This window comes from Brienomyrus brachyistius, chromosome 13 (assembly GCF_023856365.1).
Source record: "Brienomyrus brachyistius isolate T26 chromosome 13, BBRACH_0.4, whole genome shotgun sequence".
In the NCBI taxonomy this organism is placed as follows: domain Eukaryota; kingdom Metazoa; phylum Chordata; class Actinopteri; order Osteoglossiformes; family Mormyridae; genus Brienomyrus; species Brienomyrus brachyistius.
The window spans coordinates 8427316-8451227 of record NC_064545.1 but is presented as its reverse complement, the minus strand read 5'-3'; the positions used below and the strand labels follow the sequence as shown (position 1 = coordinate 8451227).

General features: G+C 44.8%; 1 protein-coding gene across 1 annotated transcript; it reads right to left on the bottom strand.

Moving 5' to 3' along the window:
• On the bottom strand, positions 1-23085 carry LOC125706466 (CD81 antigen-like). Its single transcript, XM_048973179.1, has 8 exons — positions 22925-23085; positions 12288-12402; positions 4212-4309; positions 3498-3572; positions 3298-3405; positions 2499-2597; positions 2210-2293; positions 1-2074 (listed from the first exon to the last, which is right to left on the bottom strand). The coding sequence occupies exons 1-8, from the start codon at positions 22988-22990 to the stop codon at positions 2012-2014; spliced, it is 708 nt and encodes a 235-aa protein (XP_048829136.1). The 5' UTR covers positions 22991-23085; the 3' UTR covers positions 1-2011.
• Positions 23086-23912: the final 827 nt, after the last annotated feature.

The following is a 23912-nucleotide window of genomic DNA, read 5'->3' as shown; positions in this document are numbered from 1 at the left end:
TGGGGGCAAGAGGGCCTTTAATGCGGGGCGAGACACAGAGCACAGTAACCATGTGCAGCACAGGGGTAAGTACATCAGCCCTGGGGTCATTAAGCACGCAATACAAGAAAGGTACAATTAAACCACGTCAGGTGTTTCAGCAGCGAGGTGAAAGTGCCGAATAGCACAGGAGAGCGGGCACCCTGGGAACGTGTCACGCATTCAGAGATGGAATGTAAATAACAGGGATTTCACCGACGATGGCGTCTCTGCGAAACAGATTCATTTCCCGAATCTCTTCTCCTGATGGATCACTGGGAAGCATTAACAGTTCCCGCTTCTCTACACTTTTTTTTTTGTTGACCCAATAAATCCTAGAAAAGACGAACATATATAACTTCTTTAAAAAGATAGTGAACATGTTTATACCTGTTCTGAAAAAAAATAACACAAATGATTGAATTTGTATTGAGTATAAGAATTTGAATTGAAAAAGATAATAATAATAATAATAACAATGTTCTCAACCTTTCTTATGTTAAAACAACTATTTGAACAAGCTGAAAACAACCACTGACTAATCATTTACTGAGCATCTTCAAACCTCCTTTGCTCGGCCTGATTCAGATCCCTTCCACACGTTCTGTGTCAACAAAGTACCAGAAATTAACAAAAAAAGCTAGCATGTCCTTTACATATTAATTGGTACAATTATATAGAAGATAGCTGTACATGTTAGAAAGACACCGTAAATATGCGAATGTGTTGACAGGACATGTTGGCAGTAGGCTGTTACAGCCAAATTATACACAGGATTACAAATGGCACATTTGAAGATGGGCATAAATCTGTACATTACCGCCCATACAATGGCATGCTGCAGATATATCGTGATCAACATGCAATGTTCGGCAAAGGCTCCCCCTAGTGGTGTGAATACATATTCAGGGTATCTGCTGGTGCTGATGAGTAGCGATAATATACTCTAGAAGGGCAGATGCATGGTTCCACCTGCCTGGTTAGCTCAGGCCTGACCATTCCATGGCATGGCCCATGCCGAACACATGGTGAAGAAGATACACCAGGACAGCTACCAAATTAATGTTTTTTGTAGAAGGAAATGTTTCATGCAGGACTGTGAACGGGAGAGAATGGCCCAGCACCATAAAAAAAAAAACACGACATCCTTGTTATTTGCCTATACTTAACAACATATGATATACAGCCTGCGTACTGCCCGAACCCACAATGTGTAGTTTACATCGGTCTTTGTTTATGCGTGAAGGCGAATTCTGTCCGTAGTGGACGTCAGCTTTGTTAGGGTGTAGGTGGGAGTGGCTTCACTGGTGGGGCGTAACTCTGCCGGAGTGGAGGTGTGTGTAAGTGGCTTAATTGGTGGTTTAACTACGTTAGGCTGGAGGTGGGTGTGGCTTCTTTGGTGGCGGTGGATGGGAATCACTTAATTGGTGGATGCACCTGTAAAAGGGGAGGGGTTTACGATAGCCCTGAGATTGCTGGGAAGTGTAGTACATATAGTGATGGGGAATTTTTTTTTGTATGGAAATTGGAGCCCTTAGCTCGTAACACGCCACAGCTCACTGAACCTTCTCAACTCAAACAAGATATACCAAAGAAGTTCTGAAAACAATGACAAAGCATCCATTTTTGTCACTGATAAAATACTGCAAATATATACAATTTATACAGCAAATCATGGGAAGCTCGTCAAAGTCTTGTGACCCTTGGGACTTATGAAGTAACATGTATCAGAAAATGCAAGAAAGTACAAAAGTAATAAAAGGTGTGCATTTGTGTATGTGTTTGCTTGGAGACACAGCTGGTTTTGGCTGGATACTGTACAGACATTTTAGCTGTGACTACCCAACACTGTTGGTGTAACTTTAAGAAAATACAAAAATTTTTTCTGAAGTAACTGCATTTAAAAGTGACAGGAAATACAAAACCAAACAGATATTTTGCTATTGGCTGGAGCATCGGGCAGTCATGAGCTCAAGGCCCCTCCCCCAGCGGTTTAGTACCCAGGGTTGTTGCGAATCGCACAGCACAGGACCATGCTCAGGATCATCTCGAAGATCTAGAGATTAAAAGTTAGAAGGTTAAACATCAGTCTCAAGTATCAAATCCAGGCCTGGCTAGCAGGTTATATGCCATGCATGACATCATTTAGGGCACCACACCCTGGCCCATAGCCCCGTGCATGGATACTTGCCATAATGACGGCTACCACCAGGGCGGCGATACCAACTAAGTACAGCTTTTCACCGAAGAGTTCCTTCACTCGGCTGTGGCAATTCTAGATGCAAAGACAAGTTTCTCAGATATAAGAGACAAGGCAGAAGCTGTGGGCGGTTTTACTCATCTACTATGCCAGCAGGGTTTATCGTTTCCCGGGTAAGAACTCACACTTCCCACCAGACATTACCTTTTTCTTCTAATAACAGATCTCTGAATCAAGGGAGGGAACAAGCAGTAAAAAGCCGTAGCAGATGCTCACTGACCTTTGTGACATCCCGCGTGGCAAAGGAGGCGGCAGGGCAAAGGTCCGGGATAAGCTGAGCGAGGACGACTTCCATCTCCCCCTTCCCACAGCAGTCCAGCTGAAAGAGAGACGTTGGAGAGGATCACTGGATTGATCACCCAAACATCTGCAACAACATCTGCTCTTCGTGATTTCTCACCAGCAGCCTATAGGGTTTCCTACAGATGGGTTTGGGAGGTACTCTTCATGCAACAAAATAAAAAAATAAATCTGCTATTTTGACTAGACATTACATATTGACCTCTGTAAAAATTAAAAAGCTATCAAAGCCATTAAAAAGCTAGTTATGCAACATGGGCTATGAATTTCTCTAAAATCTTGCAATCTGCTATATCAGATTTGTTTGGTGATTATTTTCTGGGAAGGAGGGGGTGCAGTTCCAACCTTCCAATGTTGGGGGTGGCTATTTTTAATGATTATTTTCATGTCCTATGAAAGATATAATAGACTTTCAAGATTTTACATTTTTATTTTTTGAAAATACAGAAATCTGCAGAACCAGTGCATTGTTCATGATTAACATATTATTCTGATGGGATATATTATGATTATTTGTTATTAATTCAAATAAATATATTATTATAACTAAATTATTATTATCCATCCATCCATCCATCAAGGTCACAAGGGGGTCTGTAGCAAGTAAGAAGAGACCATCATTTTCCTGCATCTGTGCTGCTCTGCATTTCAGCTGCCAGCTGACTTGGACAGCTTTCACTGCCTCGTGTGTGAGCAGTGGCCAGCGACCAGTAGCCTACCGTCTCATGGAAGACTTGCAGCACAGAGGAGGCAGCCTGGTTCTTGCTGTTGCTCATGATGTTCTGGTCGTAAGCCGTGTCATAGAAGGTGATGAGCTCCTTGGCGATCTGAGCGGGAGGTAAGGGGGAGAAGGGAGGCCGTCCGTCAGCTGACCTACCGTGACTTCTGGGAAAAAGGTGACGAGCTCGCCGCTGCTCACCGTTTCGCGATTCATGTAGCCCCAGATCCCGGCGGCCACCTCGCATGCAAAGAGGATCACTAAACAGGTGAAGAACTGAAAGGGAGAGAGGGGATGGTGACGACGTGGAGCAGAGACAGGGGATGGGGAGGACAAGGGACAAACGCTCATGAGAGACTGAATCTGAGCTACATCAAAGGTGTAGTACACAACGGGCTCATGACGGTACTAAAGCTTCAGTGACACTTTACTCAAAGTCATGTTTTTTTGTCATTTTCTGAGGTCTTCAAGGAGCTAGAGTACAAGCTGAATGTTATGAAGTAACATTCATAACGCATTGTAATGCCTGAATAACGCATTATAAACACGCCTATAAATATTTAGAAAAAGGTATAACACATTATAGCCGCATGTATTATGCATTATGAATGCTCTATGAACCTTTATAATGCAGTACAAAGCATTTTTAATGCTTATACCAACCATTATAATGCATTATAAAGGTATCTATAGTGCTGTCTAATTATAGCCATATTTATAATGCTTTGTGAGTGCATTATTATGTATAATCAATGTGTTTGTAAATGACTAAAACATGGCTTATGTGTTACCAATGCTTCTAATTATATGTTAATAATACTTATAATCGAACAGTAATAAAACTTCTAATCAGTTATGGTCTGGCTCAGGCGAAGCTGAACTTGAGCCATGCCAGCAGTACAGTACACGCCTCACCGTTCCCAGAAGGCACTGTGATTCCTGAATGGCACCATAACAACCGAGGAAGCCCACGAACATCATGACAGCACCCACGGAGATCAGGATGTAGACGCCTGTAAATCAGAGGGTCGCCTGAGAAACAGAGCACATGATCCACATCTCCCCCCCCCCCCCCCCATAAAAAATCCCACAACCTTGCAGATTTTGTAGTCAAAAGAAACTGATGTTTTACTGGTTGGGTAAAATAGACAATTATGCAATAATCAGCATCTGCCACTAGATGGCGATGAGAGACAGAAAAAAAAATCACCGTCTCGGAAATGGATAAAATAGCATTGATGCAATGTTCTCTACGTGCCACTAGATGGCGATGAGAGACAGAAAAAAAAATCACCGTCTCGGAAATGGATAAAATAGCATTGATGCAATGTTCTCTACGTGCCACTAGATGGCGATGAAAGAAAAAAAATGGGCATCTTGCTACCATATGTCTGAATTGGAAACTACGGAAATCGCTGCTCTTCCAAGCAGTCTGGTGCCTCCCCCAGGCCTTATTCAAATAACCCTTGACCCCCTGGCATTCCTCTTGCTAATTTGTTCTTTCTCTTACCTCTGCTGCCAGGACACCCCATCTTTATCTACACAACGGTTCTTCTGTGTTAGCTCTTAACAGTAATCGGTAAGAATGAGAGGGAGTGGGGGCTTTAAACACCGGCAAGGTGAGCTACACAGCAAACTAACACCCCACTAAACACGACATTAAACTAGTTAAGGCTTTTAACCAAAGAGACGTGCATTTTCAAGAAAGTAGGGTTAGCTAGTCACTGGAATAACTGGAGATAAGAAGCCACTGGTGAAATCACTCTGCTGATCCTGGGATTTGAACCAACAACACCATGTTCACAGTCACAACATCCTGAGTGGGAGATGATCCACAAGCCAGCTGCTCATCACAGACAGTCAGGTCTGGCATCAGGAAACAGCTTTGAACTCAGATTCCTGTGAAATGAGAACCGTCCGTCCATCCATCCATCCATCCATCCATCCATCCATCCATCCATCTTCTTTATGAGGATGGGGTACAGCTTGGATGGGATGCCAGTCCATTGCAGGGCATGGGCCCACAGACACACATACACACACACACACATAACACACATATATGTTTATATTCATATGTTTGGGGGGACCGCTATGGAATGATGGAAAACCCTAACAGTGACAACCTTAAGAAGTTTAAGGTTTTAAATGAAATGAGTTTCACCTTGCGGGGACTGAAAAGGAGGTCCCCAGACGGTCAAAATAACATTTTATCACATTGTGGGGACATTTGGGCCATACAATGTAATATACACATAACCTACACACACAATTTGGAGACACCAGCTAACCAAACTACATGTCTTTGGTCTTCAGGAGGAAACAAGCATAGGATGGGAAGAGCATGCAAACGGAGGGAGGGGAGGATCAGTGTGACAAATGACCATCTCCAGCCCCCTGCCCCCACTCCAGGCCACCACCTCCTAGACTCATGGCCTGCAGGGGGCGCCCTCCAAACCAAATAGAAATATTTGCGTAGGACCGCAAAAATGGGGCACTTCCAGGGACTGAGGCAGAACGCCTCCCCCCTCTCCGAATCTAATCACCGTGGTGACCGAAGGCCGGGCTCGTCCTGTAGATGCTAAACATAAGCAGATGAGGCTGCGGCTGCGGCTCCGTCCCAGAAAGCACAAGAAGAGGGGTGAGTGTCTTAGGCCTGCATGATGTGGGGGGGGGGTTCCTTTTTGATTTTTAAAAATGACAACCTGACCTCAGCTTGTACTCTAGCTCAGTGATTCCCAACCGGGGGTACGCGTACCCCTAGTGGTACGCGAGCACATTACAGGGGGTACGTGGGAAAAAATTTTATATTTAATTTCCCTGATGATGGGTAAATATTATCAGCCATTCCATTAGCTGTGCCCTGGTATAGAAAGAAAATCTATCTGGGATGTGTTGCTTAATGAATTAAATGTTCAAGTTATGGAGATTTAATAAAATGTTTTAAATTTGATAATCAGTTGTACGTTCTACTTTTATTGAATCATCAACACATTTGACAAAGGGGGTACTTGTGGTATGAGAAAATCTCTCAGGGGGTACACAATTCAAAAAAGGTTGGGAAACACTGCTCTAGCTGTTCCTGCCACCTTCAGCGGCAGCAGGAACCGTTCGGCCCTGCGCAGCATCTGCTGACCTCCGTTCCCAGGGTAACACTGAGGTTTACTGGTATTTATGGAAAGTGCCGCCCTATGGCTTCATTCTGGCAGGAGCAGATTCCTTTTAAAACCTACAAAAGGCCATTTTAGCTGGGTGGCACACTCACGAAAACCACTTGAAACAGAAAGTAATGAAGGGTTGCCGTCCGCTGCCTCTACTTAGCCAGGGCGTGAGGTAGATGCGTAATGAGTAACCTCAGCTATAACGGGCCACAGAGTCTATATGTGACACGCCTGGGTGTTTACTTAAAAAAAAATACCAGCCCAGTACGTTTCCCAGCATCCTGAAAGTTTGTTGTGACATTGAATATCTTGCTCGCGCTGACGTGTACTCTCACTGCAGGTGACCTCTAACGTTACGTGGTTATCAAACCGAGCAAACGTGACGCGCAGGTCTCGGGGTCATACACACCTCATCGGGGTTTCCCCTATGGGGAGGGGGGGGGGGGGCTTGGGGTCCACCCCAAGTTCCCAGAAGGACATAATGGACAGAGTTTCTCTTCTGAGTGGTGATGTTAATTGACAATTGAAGAGAAAATTTCCAAAACTCAGTCAATTTCTGGTTATTTTTGAGATGAGACTGCCAATGATTTAATGTCAGGCTCCATCATCATATGTCACAGTATTGGAGAAAAAAAACACACTCATGTAACCCAATGAAGAACTACAGTCAAATTTCCAAAAATATATCTGCTTTTCAATTGCAGTGATCCTGGTTTTCCAGTGACTGTAGGGGTACAATCGCATTGTCACGTTTTACTGCTGCTGTAAAGGCTGTGTGACTCACAGCAGCTTCTTGACACAAAAGCAAACTGTTATTCAGTGGCTCTTTTACAGACCCATGCAGTGTGGAAAAAAATGAATCTGTTGAATCCCTTAGTGGTACTTTAGGAGAGCTAGAAAAATCTTTAGTGGTACCTATCAGGAGTTCTTATGTTAGTGGCCTAGGTTGTATCTATTCTGTTTATCATAATTAATGCTTTAGTTTGACATTTTCTCCATTTTATGCTGGAAATATAATTTTAGTGAACACGGGGAAATGGTCTTCTTGTTATGTTGTTGCAACCTAACCCATAGCAGGGGATGATAGGGACCTAGATGCAGGTTGCACAGTAGCTACATAATATTTGCATCCATCCATCCATCCATCCATCCATCCACCGATCTTCTACCCACTTATCCTGGTCAGGGTAGTGTGCCACGGTTTTAATATCTAAGTAATCTGACATCACCTGATTTTCCTGCAGACCAGCTTGGAGGGTGAACAGCAGCATACTTGCAGTCTTGGGGTAAAATGGCTGTGCTTATGGATCTATGCTGCATATGAGCCTGTTGTCAGGAAGGCGAGGGAGACACAGAGGGACAGTACAGGAGCTGCTAAAAACAGGGGCTGCAAACCGGAAGCAGGAAAAGTCTGCAGGGTCCTATGACAAGAAGAGGAATCTGCTGTATTATCCCAGCGAATGTTTTAATTGCGTGCCAGAAATGGTGAAACAGAAGCGAACGCATTCATTTTATTTCCATCCACAGGGACATGTGAGTGCCATGGAATATTTTCCTTTAATAATAATGGAGTTCAAGCAAAAAATGGCATAAATGGAAATAGATGGTAACTAAGCATAGGAACAAATAGGAAACACACTAGCAGATGTAACCAAAACAGTGGGCATGGTTTACAGGGCACACAACAACGCAGACTCACAGGCTCCCTGCCTTGCTGATGGTTATAAAGGTGCAGCTGCCCTGTTCTGTCAGGCCTGTGCAGGAGCTCCGTACCACAGTCCATGTGTGACCAGAACACATCGAATTTGTAACAGACAGCCCTGGTAATTTAACAAGATACATCATTCTTAGCCTACTGATCCTGCATCACTCAGGTACTCAGAATGATTTAATCATAAAATCATGATGATCTCTGAGATCTCTTACTGCTCTTACAGCTTGCTTGACTAGGAATGTTCGGGAATAGAATAGAAAAGGAGATTTCTGTGAGTGGATCTGACCGCCGTCATTTCATCGTCCGAGATGAAAGCAGCTAAACTGGAGTTCTGTCACAGAGCAGGACTGAGATGTCAGACACGATGCCGTGACTTGCTTTGATGTCCCCGGTTACTGAGATATCCTGAACCCTAGCGAGGTAACCCAGTTATCAGTGTTTGACAAATGGGGCTCTGAACACATTCCATGCCCAGGAAAAGGTGCTAATTTTCATAAAATCTACACCACTGCTGTAAATATAAATAAATGAGGCAGCAAGAAAGTGTCCAAGCTGCGAAAAAAGAAGTTTTAACCTTCAGTGAAAAGTCTGAACTTACAAAGTTTTTTTTAATGATTAGGTTTGCTTGTGTGCTCTGCCCCAACTCTGTCTATTAACTGAGCCCTGTGTTTTTACTGAGTGATTCTACGGGATGAGAGGCTGCATGGGGCCTGCAGCTCTAAGGAACAGCACTGAGCTCATCAGTCCCTCGCAGGGGCCACTGGGGTATGGCCACTGTTTCAAACCCCAAGACGCAGGGACCAGGGACCCTGCTGAGCTGCGTCAGCCCCCCTACAGGGGGTGGCGGCACAGGAATGACTCTGACATGACTCTGTCATTGTTCTGCTGCTTAGGTAGACTGCAGAGTCCCCACTCCCCCCCCCAGGCTGAAACTGCGTCGGGCTGCTGGCATTTCCTGAGAAGCCACATTCCCATTCCGGCCTTTTGTCACACTACAGTAGCTGGGGAGGGGGGAGCTGAGGGTTAATAACAGACATTTCCTCTCTTTCACAAACAAACTGCCCTGACCCCCCCTACTTTGCCTTGGGTCACGGGACTATTTAGGGAGTATAGGTGTGTGGTCTTTCTGCCACACTGATGGCTCACGAGATGGACACTGAGAAGGCGTGAGGAGCTGAGGAACTGACCCAGCCAGAGACCACCTGTCTGTCACACACACACACACACACTACTAGATACACAAATAATACGTTACACGTACACGTATATGCATACATATATATATATATATATACACACACTACTGTGCCACTGTCTTAGGCAGTCAAGCAAAATGATCTTTAATGATCTTCATGTTGCTGTAAAACTATGATATTTGTGTCAGCTTTCAAATCATTTCAAATCTTCTGCTAAAATTGCCGCTACCATCCAAAACACTCATGCATTTTTTGGCTCAAAAACTAGCATGACCCATATCACTAATCACTATCTCCATCCATCCATTTTCCAACCAGCTTCTCCTTCGGGGTTGCGGGGGGGTCCGGAGCCTACAGGCACGAGGCGGGAAACTACCCAGGATGGGGGAGGGGGGTCAGCCCATCGCAAGGCACACTCACACATACACACCTAATTTGGTAACTCCAATTAGCCTCAGCAAGTCTTTGGACTGTGTGGGAAAGCCGGAGTACCCAGAGTAAACCCCACGACGACATGGGGAGAACATGCAAACTCCATGCCATCTCATCTGCTTTTTAAGCTGAATTAATTAATTAATTAAATTAATTACATTAGCTGGTGGTGAAATTTAACAAATACACAGAATGGCTGAGGCGCCCTCGCAGAGAGGTTTGGGGGCTGAAGCGATGTTCATCTAGTCGTCCAACAAGACATCAGTAACTTTTTGGAGAGCAGAAGAAAGTCTTGATAATTTTTGTTGTTAATTTGCATATGTTATAAAGTTAAATTGTGTTTTTTGCTCTGAGCAAATATACACTTATTACACAAATACACAGCTTTAATTTCCTTTCCACAGTACTGTATAAATGTCAAAAAGTTATTCATTGATAACTGAGTGTAATACACGTATATGGCTCATTCTTACGAAACCATAGGACGTCCAAGCCCAACAAATGGAAAAAATTATGAAAAATCGTGTAATTTTTATGATGATTGCTTAGCCTGTGAAGTCTATTAAGTGAACCATGGAAGTATTTCAGGCGATTTTCTACTCGTTACACAAATTTTACAGCATTCTCGCTGAAAATCCCATTACCGTAACATGCCAGTGTGTTAATTTTACTGCATCGAATAAGTATAAAGTTAAACTAACCAGAGCTGTCCTGTAGTCTGGAGCAGAAGGGTGTGATGACCTGTCAGCGCCCCCCTCCGCCCTGGACCACCCCCTCCCCCCACTGCTCATAGCTGATGATGCAGGCAGCCTCTCTCTGTCCAAACGCCCCCATGCTTTCTCACCCTCCACCCATCTGCAGACGCATTCTGACTGTTTACATCCCGCCAGTATCTCAGACGCGTCGCTACTCTCTCTGCCTCCATCTCACGGGGGCCCGTCTATTCAAAGGAGCCCAATAAAATTCACCCTAAAATAACAAGCCTAACCCTAACCCTAATGTACCTATAGACGGTGCATATGATTCTTTGAAGCCCTCACTACTCGTGCATAAATTTGAACACCGCAAAGACGCATCTGCAGTGCTGAGCTCTGCGACCCAAAAACCCAGCAGTCTGCGGCCGAGGAGTTCTGGGACCTTCTCAGATGTTCTGGGCTGTCAGCTCCTGGTAGAGGGAGCAGCCACCTGGTATCAGGCCAGGCTGGTGAGATGAGCTTCCTTCCCCCCGGTGCCTCTGGGATGTAGGCTCTCATACCCAATGCACATGGCCTGTTTACTGTGCTGGGTTTTGGAACACAGGGATAACTGGGAGACATGCCAAAAGAACACCAATAAAATAAAGAATGTAAAGTTCTGGTAAACAACTGGACGTTAAGGTGTCTCTGTCTGGGGATGGCCCAAGGCCTGATGGGAAAAAATACTCTGAAAGGCCTAGAAGGTGTCCGTAGGAACTAGACCACAAGCACTATCTTGGTATACTGAAAGGAAAGGGTTAAAAAGACAACTGCCTTCCCTGTGACTGAGCAGTCTGCCGATGTGACCCCAGGAAGATGGGTCACATGATCCGGATGTAAGCCCCCCCCCCCCCCCAAACCCCCGGTCATTGGGGGGGTCACACATCCCCCTTCCTTACTTATTCACTTACCAGACAACTTTCAAGGCTGTAAACATGCACATGAAAGTCCTCTGGCAGCAGTTCCCTGCAAAGCCTTTCAGTCTTTTAAAGAGCTGAGTAATCCCTTCAGACAACTGGGCCGATGCTGATCCGACCAGCTCCTCCGTGTCAGGAACCTACCGCATCCTCAGTGTGCAGTGCGTGGTGGGGTGTGATTAGGAAGTTGTGGGTTCACATCCCGCACTCAGTGGAGTTACTGGGTCCTTGAGCAGGGTACTTAACCCGAACTGCTCTAGATGCTATCCAGCCTTCAAAATCTATCTGCTTGGGTAAAATGTGCATCACATGGTGGGGGAGGGGGGGTGGCGGAGTGGAGGGGCAAACACCCCTAGGCCGCACACTCTATGGAGGGGGCAGGGGTGCTGATTTAAACTTTTTTTAAATAACAATATACATATATTAAATGTGCATTCCAAACAATAGTAAAACAATTTTAGTAAAAATATTGTGATCTACAATAATATACCTTAAATTTGGCGGATTGATACTCACCTTCCCCCAGTCGGCGAATTGTACCAAAGCCCTCCCGCCCCCACCCTGATCGCTAAATTACCACCAGCACCCTGCACTTTGATTGGCATATTATTGGTGTTCCAGCATTTTTAACTTTTGTTTGTCTTTCAGCTCCAAAAAATAAATCGAATGGTCCACTTAGGGGGCCCCCCGCCTATGTCAGTCTAGGGCCCCCAGAGAAGTTAATCCAGCATCAACAGAGAATATTTGTTAATGCGCGAAGAGGATATATGCATGAAGAAAGGCGATAGTTTACAGAAAGGTGTTGTCATGGCGATAAGGCCGGAAGCAGTTGTTTACTTATGTAGAAGGTGCTGGGCGCCTGCTGGTCTCCGAGCTGCAGCATCAGGAGTCTGCTGGTCTGGTTGTCATGGCGAAGCCAGAGTGCCACGCCCAGGATGAGGCCACCTGCCAGCTTCCGGAAACATAGAGAAGAATGTATAAGGAGGGTTAGTTAGTGGCCGAGTATCCACATGCTCGGCCAGCTACACCGCGGGGCTACGTCACATCAGCATCTGAAGACAACTGTCTGGTCATGTGACCAAAGCAGCAGTAAAGATTGGCCCATAAAAACAGCCCCAGCCAAAACACTCAACAATAAAGAAACATTTCTCAAGTGTGGTGTCTCCCCTGTAAATATTCAGTCCATTAAATCTTATTTATCTGGAGAGGGGGGATTTCTAAAAGCTCTGGGACCTTATCCAACTTCTAATTTCCATATGTTATGTGCTCTTGAGTCAGTTTAGGTTCCCTACAGTTGCATGTAACTTCATAAGATGAAATGAGTTTTCATCTGTCGTATATATATATATCTCTGGGAGGGAGTTTCTGAAGAGGTCTGCTGCCCTTGTACATTTAGAGACAAATTTCAAAATGGTTCCCTTGAAGAACAAAATGGTGTAAAGCAGGGTTTGAGTGGCTGACATCAAAGCAGACTTCCCTTCTTGGAGAAAAAAAAACCTCAATGGAAACCTGAAAATTAGCCACAACAGCGATCACCACCAGCGATCACGATGAAATGGAAGTGCGTGGGGCAGCAAGCCAGGGTGACGTCAGGCAGTGAGTAATGTAAACAACTTTACTCGGCTGTTACTGCTGCATGATCTGCAGGGGCAACATCCACCGGTGAGAGGCCTGGAAAAAGCGGGGAGTCTAAATCAGCAAGGAGACCCGTAAAGAAAAAGGCGGGAAAAATAAAACCGAATCTAGATATTGGTCTTAGACTGGTGAGCAACGCATAGCGCTGTGCTTGTGAATCGCGACACTTCACTGCCATGGGGACACTGACACCATCACGCTCTCCCTGAGACGCACAAACAGGTGACGGTCAGCTGAGGCAGTCGCAGTGCAGGCAGTCTGTGTCCCTGAAGCAATCAAGGCCAAGAGCGACATTCCTCTGCCAGCACTAGGCACAGAGGCCCAAGCAGCTGGGTGACAAACACAGACGTTTCCTCCCGTGTTGAGGATCCAGGCACAGGAGCCACTGAAGAACAGGAAGCCTGACAAGGAGGAGGAAGGCTGAGAGTCGAGGGAGACTCCCACCTTGTTTCAGGCTCTGTAACTATCCCGCTCATACTTTTTATACCCAGTAGGAAATTCTGGGCCGTTTCCATCAGTGGGAATCTACATATTATACGACGCCATCCTCCAAACAGCCGACGACTAAATACAGATTAAACATTGCCGTGTTCCACATGGCAGAAGAAACACATGCATGTAAAACAAGCTTTGCAGAAATCTGTAATTATTCCCATGACTTAATTAACTTAGCCTCAGCACGAGGTGATGAGTCACTGCTCATTTTTGTCTAGCAATATTAGTCACGGTACGACCGGTTTAATATAGCAGAAATAACACTGATAATGTCACAAGGTGATCATGTTTCTCACCGGTCTGATTGACATTCCAACTGCTTGTTGAAATGATTAAATCACATGAGAGCTTTATTCCTCCTTTGTTTAAGTACAGGTACATGGGAATGTTTTCATTTTCACATATCCCACCTTACTCTCCTTAAGGCCCCAACAGCAGACTGAACCAACTGCTACCCGGCACCCCAGAGCGTTTTCCGGGGGCTTAACGACCTCACTCAAGGGCCCAGTTGGGATGTGGCTTCTGATCACCAGCACAGAGGTCTAACCAGTACAGGGTCACAGGCTATTCCAGTAAAATATACTTGATATTTATAACTATATGTAAAACACACAGTTTACTGGCCTGTGGTTTCCTGCTGTTGTTCTGTCGGTATATCAGTATGGAATGAAATAAGATTTAAGTAGTTTAAAAAGCATTTCATATGATTAATGCTGGATCTGCGTTACATATACTGACAGCAACAGTGCTCACAGAAAGTCTTGGGACACTTAATTCAGTAATAATGCTGTAAATTTACTGATTTAATAAAAGTCCATTGACTAGCAGTGTTTAATGTATCTGTACATATCTTCCACACAAACATTTTATTGTCATTAAATATGTCGTAATTTTTTTGACTGACTCATTCACTTCTGTTCTTGACATGTTGCTATGAATTGCAATTATAGTCATTGGTTCCCAAACAGATACTAAACACAAATGTTTTGTGTTTATGTCATTGTAAATGTGTTACTAGTTAAAAACCACCCAATAAGACTGATGGTCAATGAACTTTTAAACTCAGAACAGCTCTTGCAGAACCATAATTTGGATCTCAATTTATTATAGTTCTTGAAATTAATATTGCTGGGTTAAGTTCTCCCCAAACGAGCTTGATAGGCCGAATGGCCTGCTCTCATTTGTAAATCTATTATGTTTTTATGTTCTTCCATTTGTTTCTAATGTGACATTTTTTTGTAAATTTACCAAGTAATGATTTTTTATTACAAAAAAAAAAACATTTATTCATAATATTTTTACTGAAAGGATTCCAAAACTTTCTCTGAGCACTGTATTCAGGACAGGTTTCCACATTGATTTAATATTTCATTTAGCCTCTATAACAGTGTTGGCATGGTGGTGCAGTGGTTAGCACTGTTGCCTCACACCTCTGGGACCCGGGTTCGAGTCTCCGCCTGGGTCACATGTGCGTGGAGTTTGCATGTTCTCCCCATGTTGTCGTGGGGTTTCCCCCGGGTACTCCGGTTTCCCCCCACAGTCCAAAAACATGCTGAGGCTAATTGGACTTGCTAAATTGCCCGTAGGAATGCATGTGAAAGTGCTTGGTGTGTGAGTGTGCCCTGCGATGGGCTGGCCCCCCATCCTGGGTTGTTCCCTGCCTTGTGCCCATTGCTTCCAGGATAGGCTCCGGACCCCCCGCGACCCAGTAGGATAAGCAGTTTGGAAAATGGATGGATGGATAGCCTCTATAACAAAGATACATAATGCAATCAATACAGTCACCAAGTGTAATGCATTTTAACCACCGAGCCTTACTTATTAATGGGATTGCCTTTTCCTATTAAAGGGCTTTCCTTGATAATCTATTCATCGTCTGTAAACACCAAATCAGTCTGCATGGTACTTTCTCACTGGGATGCATCGTTTTGTACGAGGCACTATCGGAAGATTCGATTCTGTCCGTCTGAGAGCCTGGCTGCCTGTGCCTTGTAACTTTCTTACGCAGTTTGGGAATCACACACTTGCCTGGGGGTGGTGTGCAGTGGGTTAGAATGCTGTGCCTATGATAGGAAGGTCACTGGTTCAAATCCTTTTGGTTGGCAGTGTGATGTTGGCATTGAGCCCTTGGGCAAGACCTTTAATTATTCCAGAGACCCCCTCACCAAGCTTCCTTGAAAAGGTATATTGCTTTAGATAAAAATGTTTGCCAAGATAAAAGTGTAACTGTCTAGAGAGAAATAATAGGTTGCTGTTTTTCACAGAATAAAATACATTTGATTAAGACGCCAAAATCTTAACACCTCCACCCCCCCCCCCATAATATTCTTTTTTCATATATTCGGTTTTCAGCATCTGTGAGGCTCGCTAGACTCACAGTGAAATGTGCAGTTGCATCATTTTGGCTGCACAGAGAGTCGGGTGCAAGTCCGTGCGTGATGCCCCAGCCAGTCAACACGTCACACCCCTATGTTCCAAGGGTCATCACTGCACTCCTCTTTCTTACACCAAGCTCTGGTAGCGACTTCCCATCCAAAACACATCCTGCATGCAGCAGTTGATGCTGCAATCCCAAAGCCGGTGCTTCTGGTATGCGAACACATGCTTCTTCCGGTACGAGACCATATGCTATTGAAAAACCCAGCCACATCAGAGGACCCCTGAAGGACCCAGTGATCCACACTTTAAGAGCAGCACGGGCAGAGAAAGGCACACAGAGGGTGTACAGAGGGTACAGTTTAGAAGCTTTAATATTCCTCACATCACCGATGTTTAAATCCGCTGCTATTCGAGAAACAGAAGCACGAACTGAGGATGCTGTTACCATGATAGGATCGACTGTCATGGGTCGGGGGGGGGGGGGTGTCTTTTTGGGAGGAGGGGCCAGTCCATCGTGCTGCTGCTACGCAGATGTTTCAAAACCATGCCCTTTGGCTCTGACTGCATTAGTCTGGTTACTGAGAAACGACATTTCTTAGTATCAGAGCAGGCTGGAAGGGAGATCACCACGGCGACCGACGCCAAGGAGACAGCAGCCGAGCCGCTGCTGGAGGAGGCCCCTGTCTGGGGGTTCCACAGAGTGCAGTGCTGTGTGTGTATCACCCCCCCCCAGTACATTTACTCTACATTTATTCAGCAGGCGTTCTCTCCAAAGCAACATAACCCTCTTTACAAGCGTAATAATATGCAAGCAGAGGTAAAGGCCTGCAAACCGATACTACAACCCTCAAAACACATGGCGAAACTGCTTTGCCTCACTCTGGTTTTATGGTTATTCTGTAATAGAAAGTTAATGATTTACCAAGCTCACTATGCAAGTGTCCAGTGAAACTCTCACACATTTTGCTACCTATACTTTTGCTTAACATTAAGACTGTTATGATGACTATATTTAAATGTACTATATACCACAAAAAACATTTTCCGTATGGCAACAATCTGCTTGCTCACAACAGGCTTCTCTGGCACACTTACTCATTTGGAAACCTTCCGACCCCACCGGCCCCTGCCCCAAAGAGGCAGCGCATCCTTTTCTGAGTGGGGAATAACAATCAATTCTAAACAAGCGGTTATAAATAGCTGAGAGTAAGGCCAGTACAGTGCCGTCCTCTCCTCACTGCATGCGGGTCCAAGCAGCTGATTGGCTAACTCAGTCACATGGGGTTCAGAGGAAGCACATGTGCTTTAACCTGCAACCTGCACGGAGAAGAACATGCAGGAGTTTATAGCTTCCTCTGGCAGAAGGAGCACTTTAAGGCACCTGCAGCATGTCTCAGGGATCCAGCTCATTAGGGTGCGACGCCACTGGACCAGAAGACTAAAAAGAACCAGGTGCCGCAGGACCAGGGCAGGCAGGGACAGAGGAGGGTTTATAGGGAGATGGGAAGGGGGCTGGCCTAGGACTGACCAAACCCAGCAAGAAGATATGTCAAATAAGAGGGGAAAACACACCCAAACCAAAGATATGGGTCTTGCAGATGGTGTGTGAACTTCAACTTATATGGGGGAGGGGTGCAAAGAAGGGGGAACCAACCACGTTATACCAAGACCAGGAATGGGAGGGGCAGAGCTACAGACAGCCGCCTGACTGTCCCTCATGAGTTGGGTCTCCGTCTCCCCCAATCCACACAGTCACCAAACTCATCTCAAGCAGAAGAATGGCCACTTTTTAAAACTGCATATAAATTCACACGACATCGAAAAGCCTTCACACTTTAACTATTTTAACTCTGTAGAGTGAAAAATGACACACAGCCTCTCTGGCATGTAAACAAAGAGCTCGCTTGGCTGTTCCTGACACCTTTATAAACATCTTGAAATGTCCAAGTTCAAAAAGGCAAATCCAAGGCAAGGCGGGCGGAGGACAGCTGAAGGATATCATGGCCAAAGCCAACAAGCACGATTTCCTCCAAATCACTCTGCTTACACTCGAGGAAGACAGAGTTGAGGTCTTATTCTTTAATACCCAGTTATTGTTTTAGTAAACCCACTTGCCCACTGAAACTCAAACATTTTACTACCTGTACTTTTGCTTAACATTAAGATTGTTTTATGATGATAACTATATTTAAACGTTCTATACTTCTCACCAAAATGCTATTTATGGGTTAATTTCAGATTGGGTACCTCACTCAACACATAATTTTCTGGGATATGACCTGGCAACACTGTGGCCAAGTGAGCCTTTAATCTACCTACAGCAAAGCTCTACCGTAAAAAGCCTTAAAACCCACAGAGAGTCATAGACAGACACATTTATTTATGATTAAGCAGGCATCTTACGAGAGGAACACAAGTGTGACCAGGGCACAGGAAGATCATGGAAGAACGTGGAAACGCTGATTTAACTGGAGAGCATGGAGTACATATGTGGGAGTTCCTGTCTGACCACGGAACAGGCAGGTGTGAACACTGCGTCGACTGAAGAACAGGCAGACTCCAAATTTGAACAGGGTTTCGGACAGACAGACCCTCCACTCCAGTACCCTGGCATAGACCTTACCAGGGAGGCTGAGGAGTATGATGCCTCTGAGGTTGAAACACACCCTTCGAGCCCTATTCATTAATATTAGGACCACCACCCCAGCCTACCAATCCAACAGCACTCTCCCCAACCTCCACTCAATGTCCAGCTCAGCAACCTCAAGAGCTTTCAGGAACTCCATGTGATTCTCGTCCACTCTCAGCTTACCAATGTGGAGTTTTTTCAGTATCTCAATAACCTTAGCCCTAGTCCTCCTCCAAAGTCCACCACCTCTACTTCCTCCCAGGAAGGCGTGTCAGCGAGATTCAGGAGATCAGGAAGTGCTCCTTCCACCGTCCAACTATTTCCCGTGTTGAGATCATCAACACTCCATCCCTGCTGTAAGCAGCTTGGGTAAAGTCCTACTTCCCTTCCTGAGTAGCCTGGTGGTTTGTCAGAAGCTCCTTGAAGTCGACCAGAAGTTATATCCCATGGACTCACTCAACTCCTACAACTGAGTTTTTGCTTCCACAAAAGCCAATGCGGCACTTTGTCTGGCCTTCTGATACCTGTTAGCCACTTCCAGAGTCCCACAAACTAACCAAGCCCAGAAGGCCTCCCTCTTCAGTCTCCCACTACTGCTGGCGTCCAACCTGGGATTGGGGATTACCACCATGACAGGCACCAACAATCGAATGGCCGGAGCTCCACACAGCCGGCTCAGCAACAAAGGCACAGAGGCCTACTCAGGCTCAATGTCTCCAGGCTCACTCAGAATGTAAGAGAAATTCTGTTGGAGACATGCGTCAAAGATCTCAGAGACAAGGGCCTCTGCCAGACGCTCCCTACTCAAGTTAGAAGAGAGATAGCATGGATATCCATGGGCAAGGAGGCAGGAATCGGTCCCAAAGTCCTTAAAGCTTCTGTGCTCCAGCAATGGTTCTAAATCGTGTTTAAACTGCCCCTAAGAATACAAAAGGTTTCCCCTAGAAAACACTATGAAGAGTCTCTGTGCACAAGAAGGGATGTTCCCGAAATCCAGTGGCACTGCAGCCCCTATCATGAAGACGCAGTGGGAGGTGGTCCTACAGTAAGTAATGAAGGACTTCCTAGACTTACTACAGTTTGAACGTTATGGAATGAAATAGCAGAACCATCATCTACAAGAAGAAGCAAATTGGGCTGCTAGGTGACTAAGGAGATCTTACACAACATCAACAGTCTGATCAAGCACTTTGAATTGCCTTACATTTGAATTGTGCTGTATAAATAAACTTACCTCGGAACTCTGAAATGATCTAGGGGAGACTAACCTAAAATTTCATTCCAGGCTGGGAAAATATAAACCAAAAACTTACTGATCGTCTTAAAAAATGATCTGGGCAGGTTGGGATTACAGCTCTATATACCTGAACTCCGTTTCCCACTCCCAGTCACAAAAGACAAATTATTCAAATCAGCATGAATGAGAGAGATGATGTACATTTCTGATGACCTGCTTCCCTTCTCTGAGATTTATGGGCTTCTGTCCACTTGTGAACATGATGTTACATGATGTTCGGGGCCCTAAAGTATAACCTTCTCCACACATTGATCAATGAAGTCTCTCATGAGGAACTAGTCACTATTCTGTGACGCAGGTCAGGTGTTTGCAAAATGCACAGAGCTGAGAGCTGGATGACAAAATGAAGTAAATGTCCAGAGCAGACAAGAAACCAGTAATCAGTAAAACATCCAGACAACCTGAAAGGTCAAGGCAATGGAGCCCAGGAAGTCTAACCATACATCCATGTGCAGGGACAGGTTTGCTGTTTCTGGGGCCTCATTCAAAAAGCCCTCCTTCACATATTTTAAAGACTAAATAATTAGTGAGCGGAGTCTGAAGATCATAGCTAGCTAACTGGTTAGCAGAACATTCTACTTCAGAACTTCGTAAATAAGGAACATGTTCATATGTTAAATTAGTGTAGTGCCTGTTTGTAGTCAACAGGTGGGGCCCCAGACCTCAGGGGCCCCACACAGATGTGTGGTTTGAGTAGTGATATACGCTGCCACTGGTCTTCAGGAGCAAAGGCAGGTCCTGGTTGGTGATGCGTTCAACTACAGCTCTGCAGCCGATCAAAAAGCAAACCCAACCGAATCTAAACAGTCCCCATGCAGATGTGAAACTGTTTATAATGAACCAGTTCCCAGTGTTCCCAGCTATCATGCCCTTCAGAGCGTCGACTGGAAAGCTAAAAATATTTGGTTACTTGAGGTAATGGATAAGACATTTACGGGGAACTGTGTAACTGCGCCAGTGTAAACCACAGAAACGCAGCAAAAGCACTGGGATCCTGCGCTGAAGCCCCATCCAGAGGCAGCGTGCCCAATTAGCAGGCAAGCGGCGTGGAAGCAGGTCACCCACCCGCGGCCCCCCCTACAGGCCATCTGCTGCCACGCGACTGCGACAGCTCAGTATGGGAGAGGGCACATGCAATGCCTGCCCTGTAGGGGGCGCTACCCCCCTCTCAGCATGCAGCTGCTTATGGGCATGGCCAGTCCAACATACTTCCATCTATTACAGCACAGACCGGTCATAAAAACACACTCGCACCTTTGGAAACATCACCCCACATTGGAGTATGTCACAGAGATCAGCAGCTCTGCAGAAGATGGCATCCTTTTACCTTCAGTCTCTCTTCTGAGTATGGTATCCAGGGAATGTTATACTTTTGGTACATTTTTACAGCAGGATGTTGAAAATCACATTCAAGACCTCAATAAACCTGCTCACTCTTTCATAAGGCAGCCGGGGAACACAGGCGGGGTGGGTGCAGGGGGGCTATATGCGTTTCGTAGTCTCGTGACTCGATATTTTTCATCTTTTCACCCCCACTCAAATTCCCTTTTTCCTTTGATTTCGGGAAAGAAAAGTTTCTTCTTTGGAGATGCATTCGCTGTAGGTGTAAACACCAAGAAGTAAGCATTTTAAATTGCCTATGCCTGTTAGTATATATATATATATATATATATATTTAAAAAAAAACAAAAAACAAAACACGGTTACAAGACAAGATGAACGCCACTTAATGGAAACCAGATGCGCACTGGGGTATTGAAACAAACCGGGCGAAATGAACCACCGGCATGCTAGCATAGCCTATTGTTTTTTTTAGCAGACATAGTAAACCTGCTCTGAATAACCAAGAAGTAGAAAAGTTAAAATAGCATTTTTTTTAACAGTGTGGGCACAGAATTTAAGATAAATAGGTTGGCCGTATCATTACATGCATCTTACTAACTATGTAACTGAATACAGAAAAATTAACCACAAATGTAGTTGGAGAGCATATAATAATCACGTTAAAGTCTTTAATGTGCTCAGTTACGTATACAGTTATATCATGCTGATTTAATAAGATACGATTTGAAATTAAGGTTATTTATTGCCAAACGTAATTGTTAAAATGATTAATACTTAAAACCAGAAAGCTTTCGTCTTGTTTTACCTGAGGAACTTGCTCAGATCAACTCTGATGTCTACGCGCGTTTTGTGTGAATAAACATCCAATTTTTAATTCCCACATATTTTATCACGAGTTCCTATATGAAACTTCACGCACATTTTACGCCCGGACTCTATCATTAAGTCTTTCCTTTCATTTCTGCAGCCTTGGAAAATAGTGATAAATGTTTTCCAGACCATTTTCCAGTTTTTTTTCTCAGCCATAAACACCACAGCCCTGTCCCGACATTTTATACACTAAAATCGCAGCGAGAGAACTAAAGAAAATGCAGACAGCCACATTTTATTTATTAAAAAAGCAATACAGTAACGCAGCCTGATTTGTTTGGTATTAGTTGCAACGTCGGTAAAAATAAAGAATGACTTATGATGACAGCGTTAGTTTAAATATGTCTAAAGGCTTTATGGTCGTTTTAAAATGGGTAAAAAAAAAACTCAAAAGCGCACGCGGATTGTCTTATTTTAACCCTTATAATATGAAGACGGGGCAGCGTCGGACTGGGGCTCCCTTGGGCACACTGATGCTCATAGACCATCATAACATGCATATTGTCTCAGTTATGGCTAAATACCGAGACATTCCATGCCTATGACAATAACAGTTATACCAATGATATAACAATGAAATGCGTACAGCAAAACAGCAGCTGAAAGTTAGGTAGACTTTCCAAGGAAAGTTTTGCTGTTTTTTTTCGTTAGCTTGACTTCACACCTCAACACTGCAATTTTCTAAGATCAATGCAACAAAATGCATTTTGTATTTGTTTACATGTGAACATAAACAGCGCAGGGAAAACGTGCCTGCGCGCCCGGCTGGTGTGATTATCATGCATAAAAGAAGATTATTTAAACGCGTAAGAAGAAGCGACTCACCCAAAAAATGAAATTGAAGAAAAAGAGCATGTACTTGATGCATTTTGTGCAGCCTTGCACCGCCATCGTTGAGGTATCACTGTTGGGAAATGAGCGAAATGCAGAGCGAAAGGGGAGCTCGACTCGCTTAATGGTGGGAGCGCTTAATGAGCGCAAACGGGCAACACCCAGCCGATGAAAGCCTGCCCACAGAAACACGCCTTAACTGCCCTGTGCCTTCCAGACACGACGTACATCCTCCGGCTCCCTGCTACTCAAGATAATCTTATCGATGCCAACCAGCCGTTTAACTAATTCATTTATTCCTGTAATCGGTGTTTGCTGTAAAATATCAGTGTTGATGGCAATATCCTAGTCCAAATACGAATCACGTCGATTTTCGTTAATTATAGGCATGTTACGTGCCTGTTACTTTTCGAAGGTATGAGGGTGTTAAATGTTTAACGTACTGAAAAGTTGTGGATGCCCTGGTGGGAATGTTTCTTTGTTTATGGGGGGGGGGGGGGGGTGCTGGTTCGAGCCCCCCTTCGATGCCCCCCCGCACGTGCAGGAGCCCCTATCCTGTCTGTCACGATGCATTTCTGCATCACCATCACGTTCATCGTTGCCTTGACCATGATTCTGAACGTTAATATAAACACAAAAATTATAAGATGAGTATGACAAACGCTCAAAGCTAAACATTCATTGAAAGAGCCAACTCTGAATCTGGGTTTGGGTGACTGGCAGCATATGCCAAGGAACAGGTTTGTTGTTTCTGGTGACTATAGGGCTGATAATATTTGCCCAGTGACAAAGCTGCTTGCGTTCCTCCACCCCCCATTTTTATTCCCAGCCCACATATCCTTCGGCCCACCTGGAAAATGCCCCATATGCCAGTACAGGGGCCCCACTCAAATAGAAACCTCAACGCTCTCTTCCCAGATGTTTCAAAAACGAAATAATTAGCTAGCACAGGGGTAGGGAACCTGATCCATGGGGAGCCGGT

Excerpts from the sequence above, each read along its gene's own strand:
- LOC125706466 (XM_048973179.1), bottom strand. The coding sequence starts at position 22,990 with ATGGCGGTGCAAGGCTGCACAAAATGCATCAAGTACATGCTCTTTTTC. Across the intron at positions 4,310-12,287 it reads GCCCAGCACCTTCTACATAA|GCGTCTACATCCTGATCTCC; the intron begins GTAAACAACTGC and ends TCTGATTTACAG. Across the intron at positions 2,294-2,498 it reads CCACGCGGGATGTCACAAAG|AATTGCCACAGCCGAGTGAA; the intron begins GTCAGTGAGCAT and ends CTTTGCATCTAG.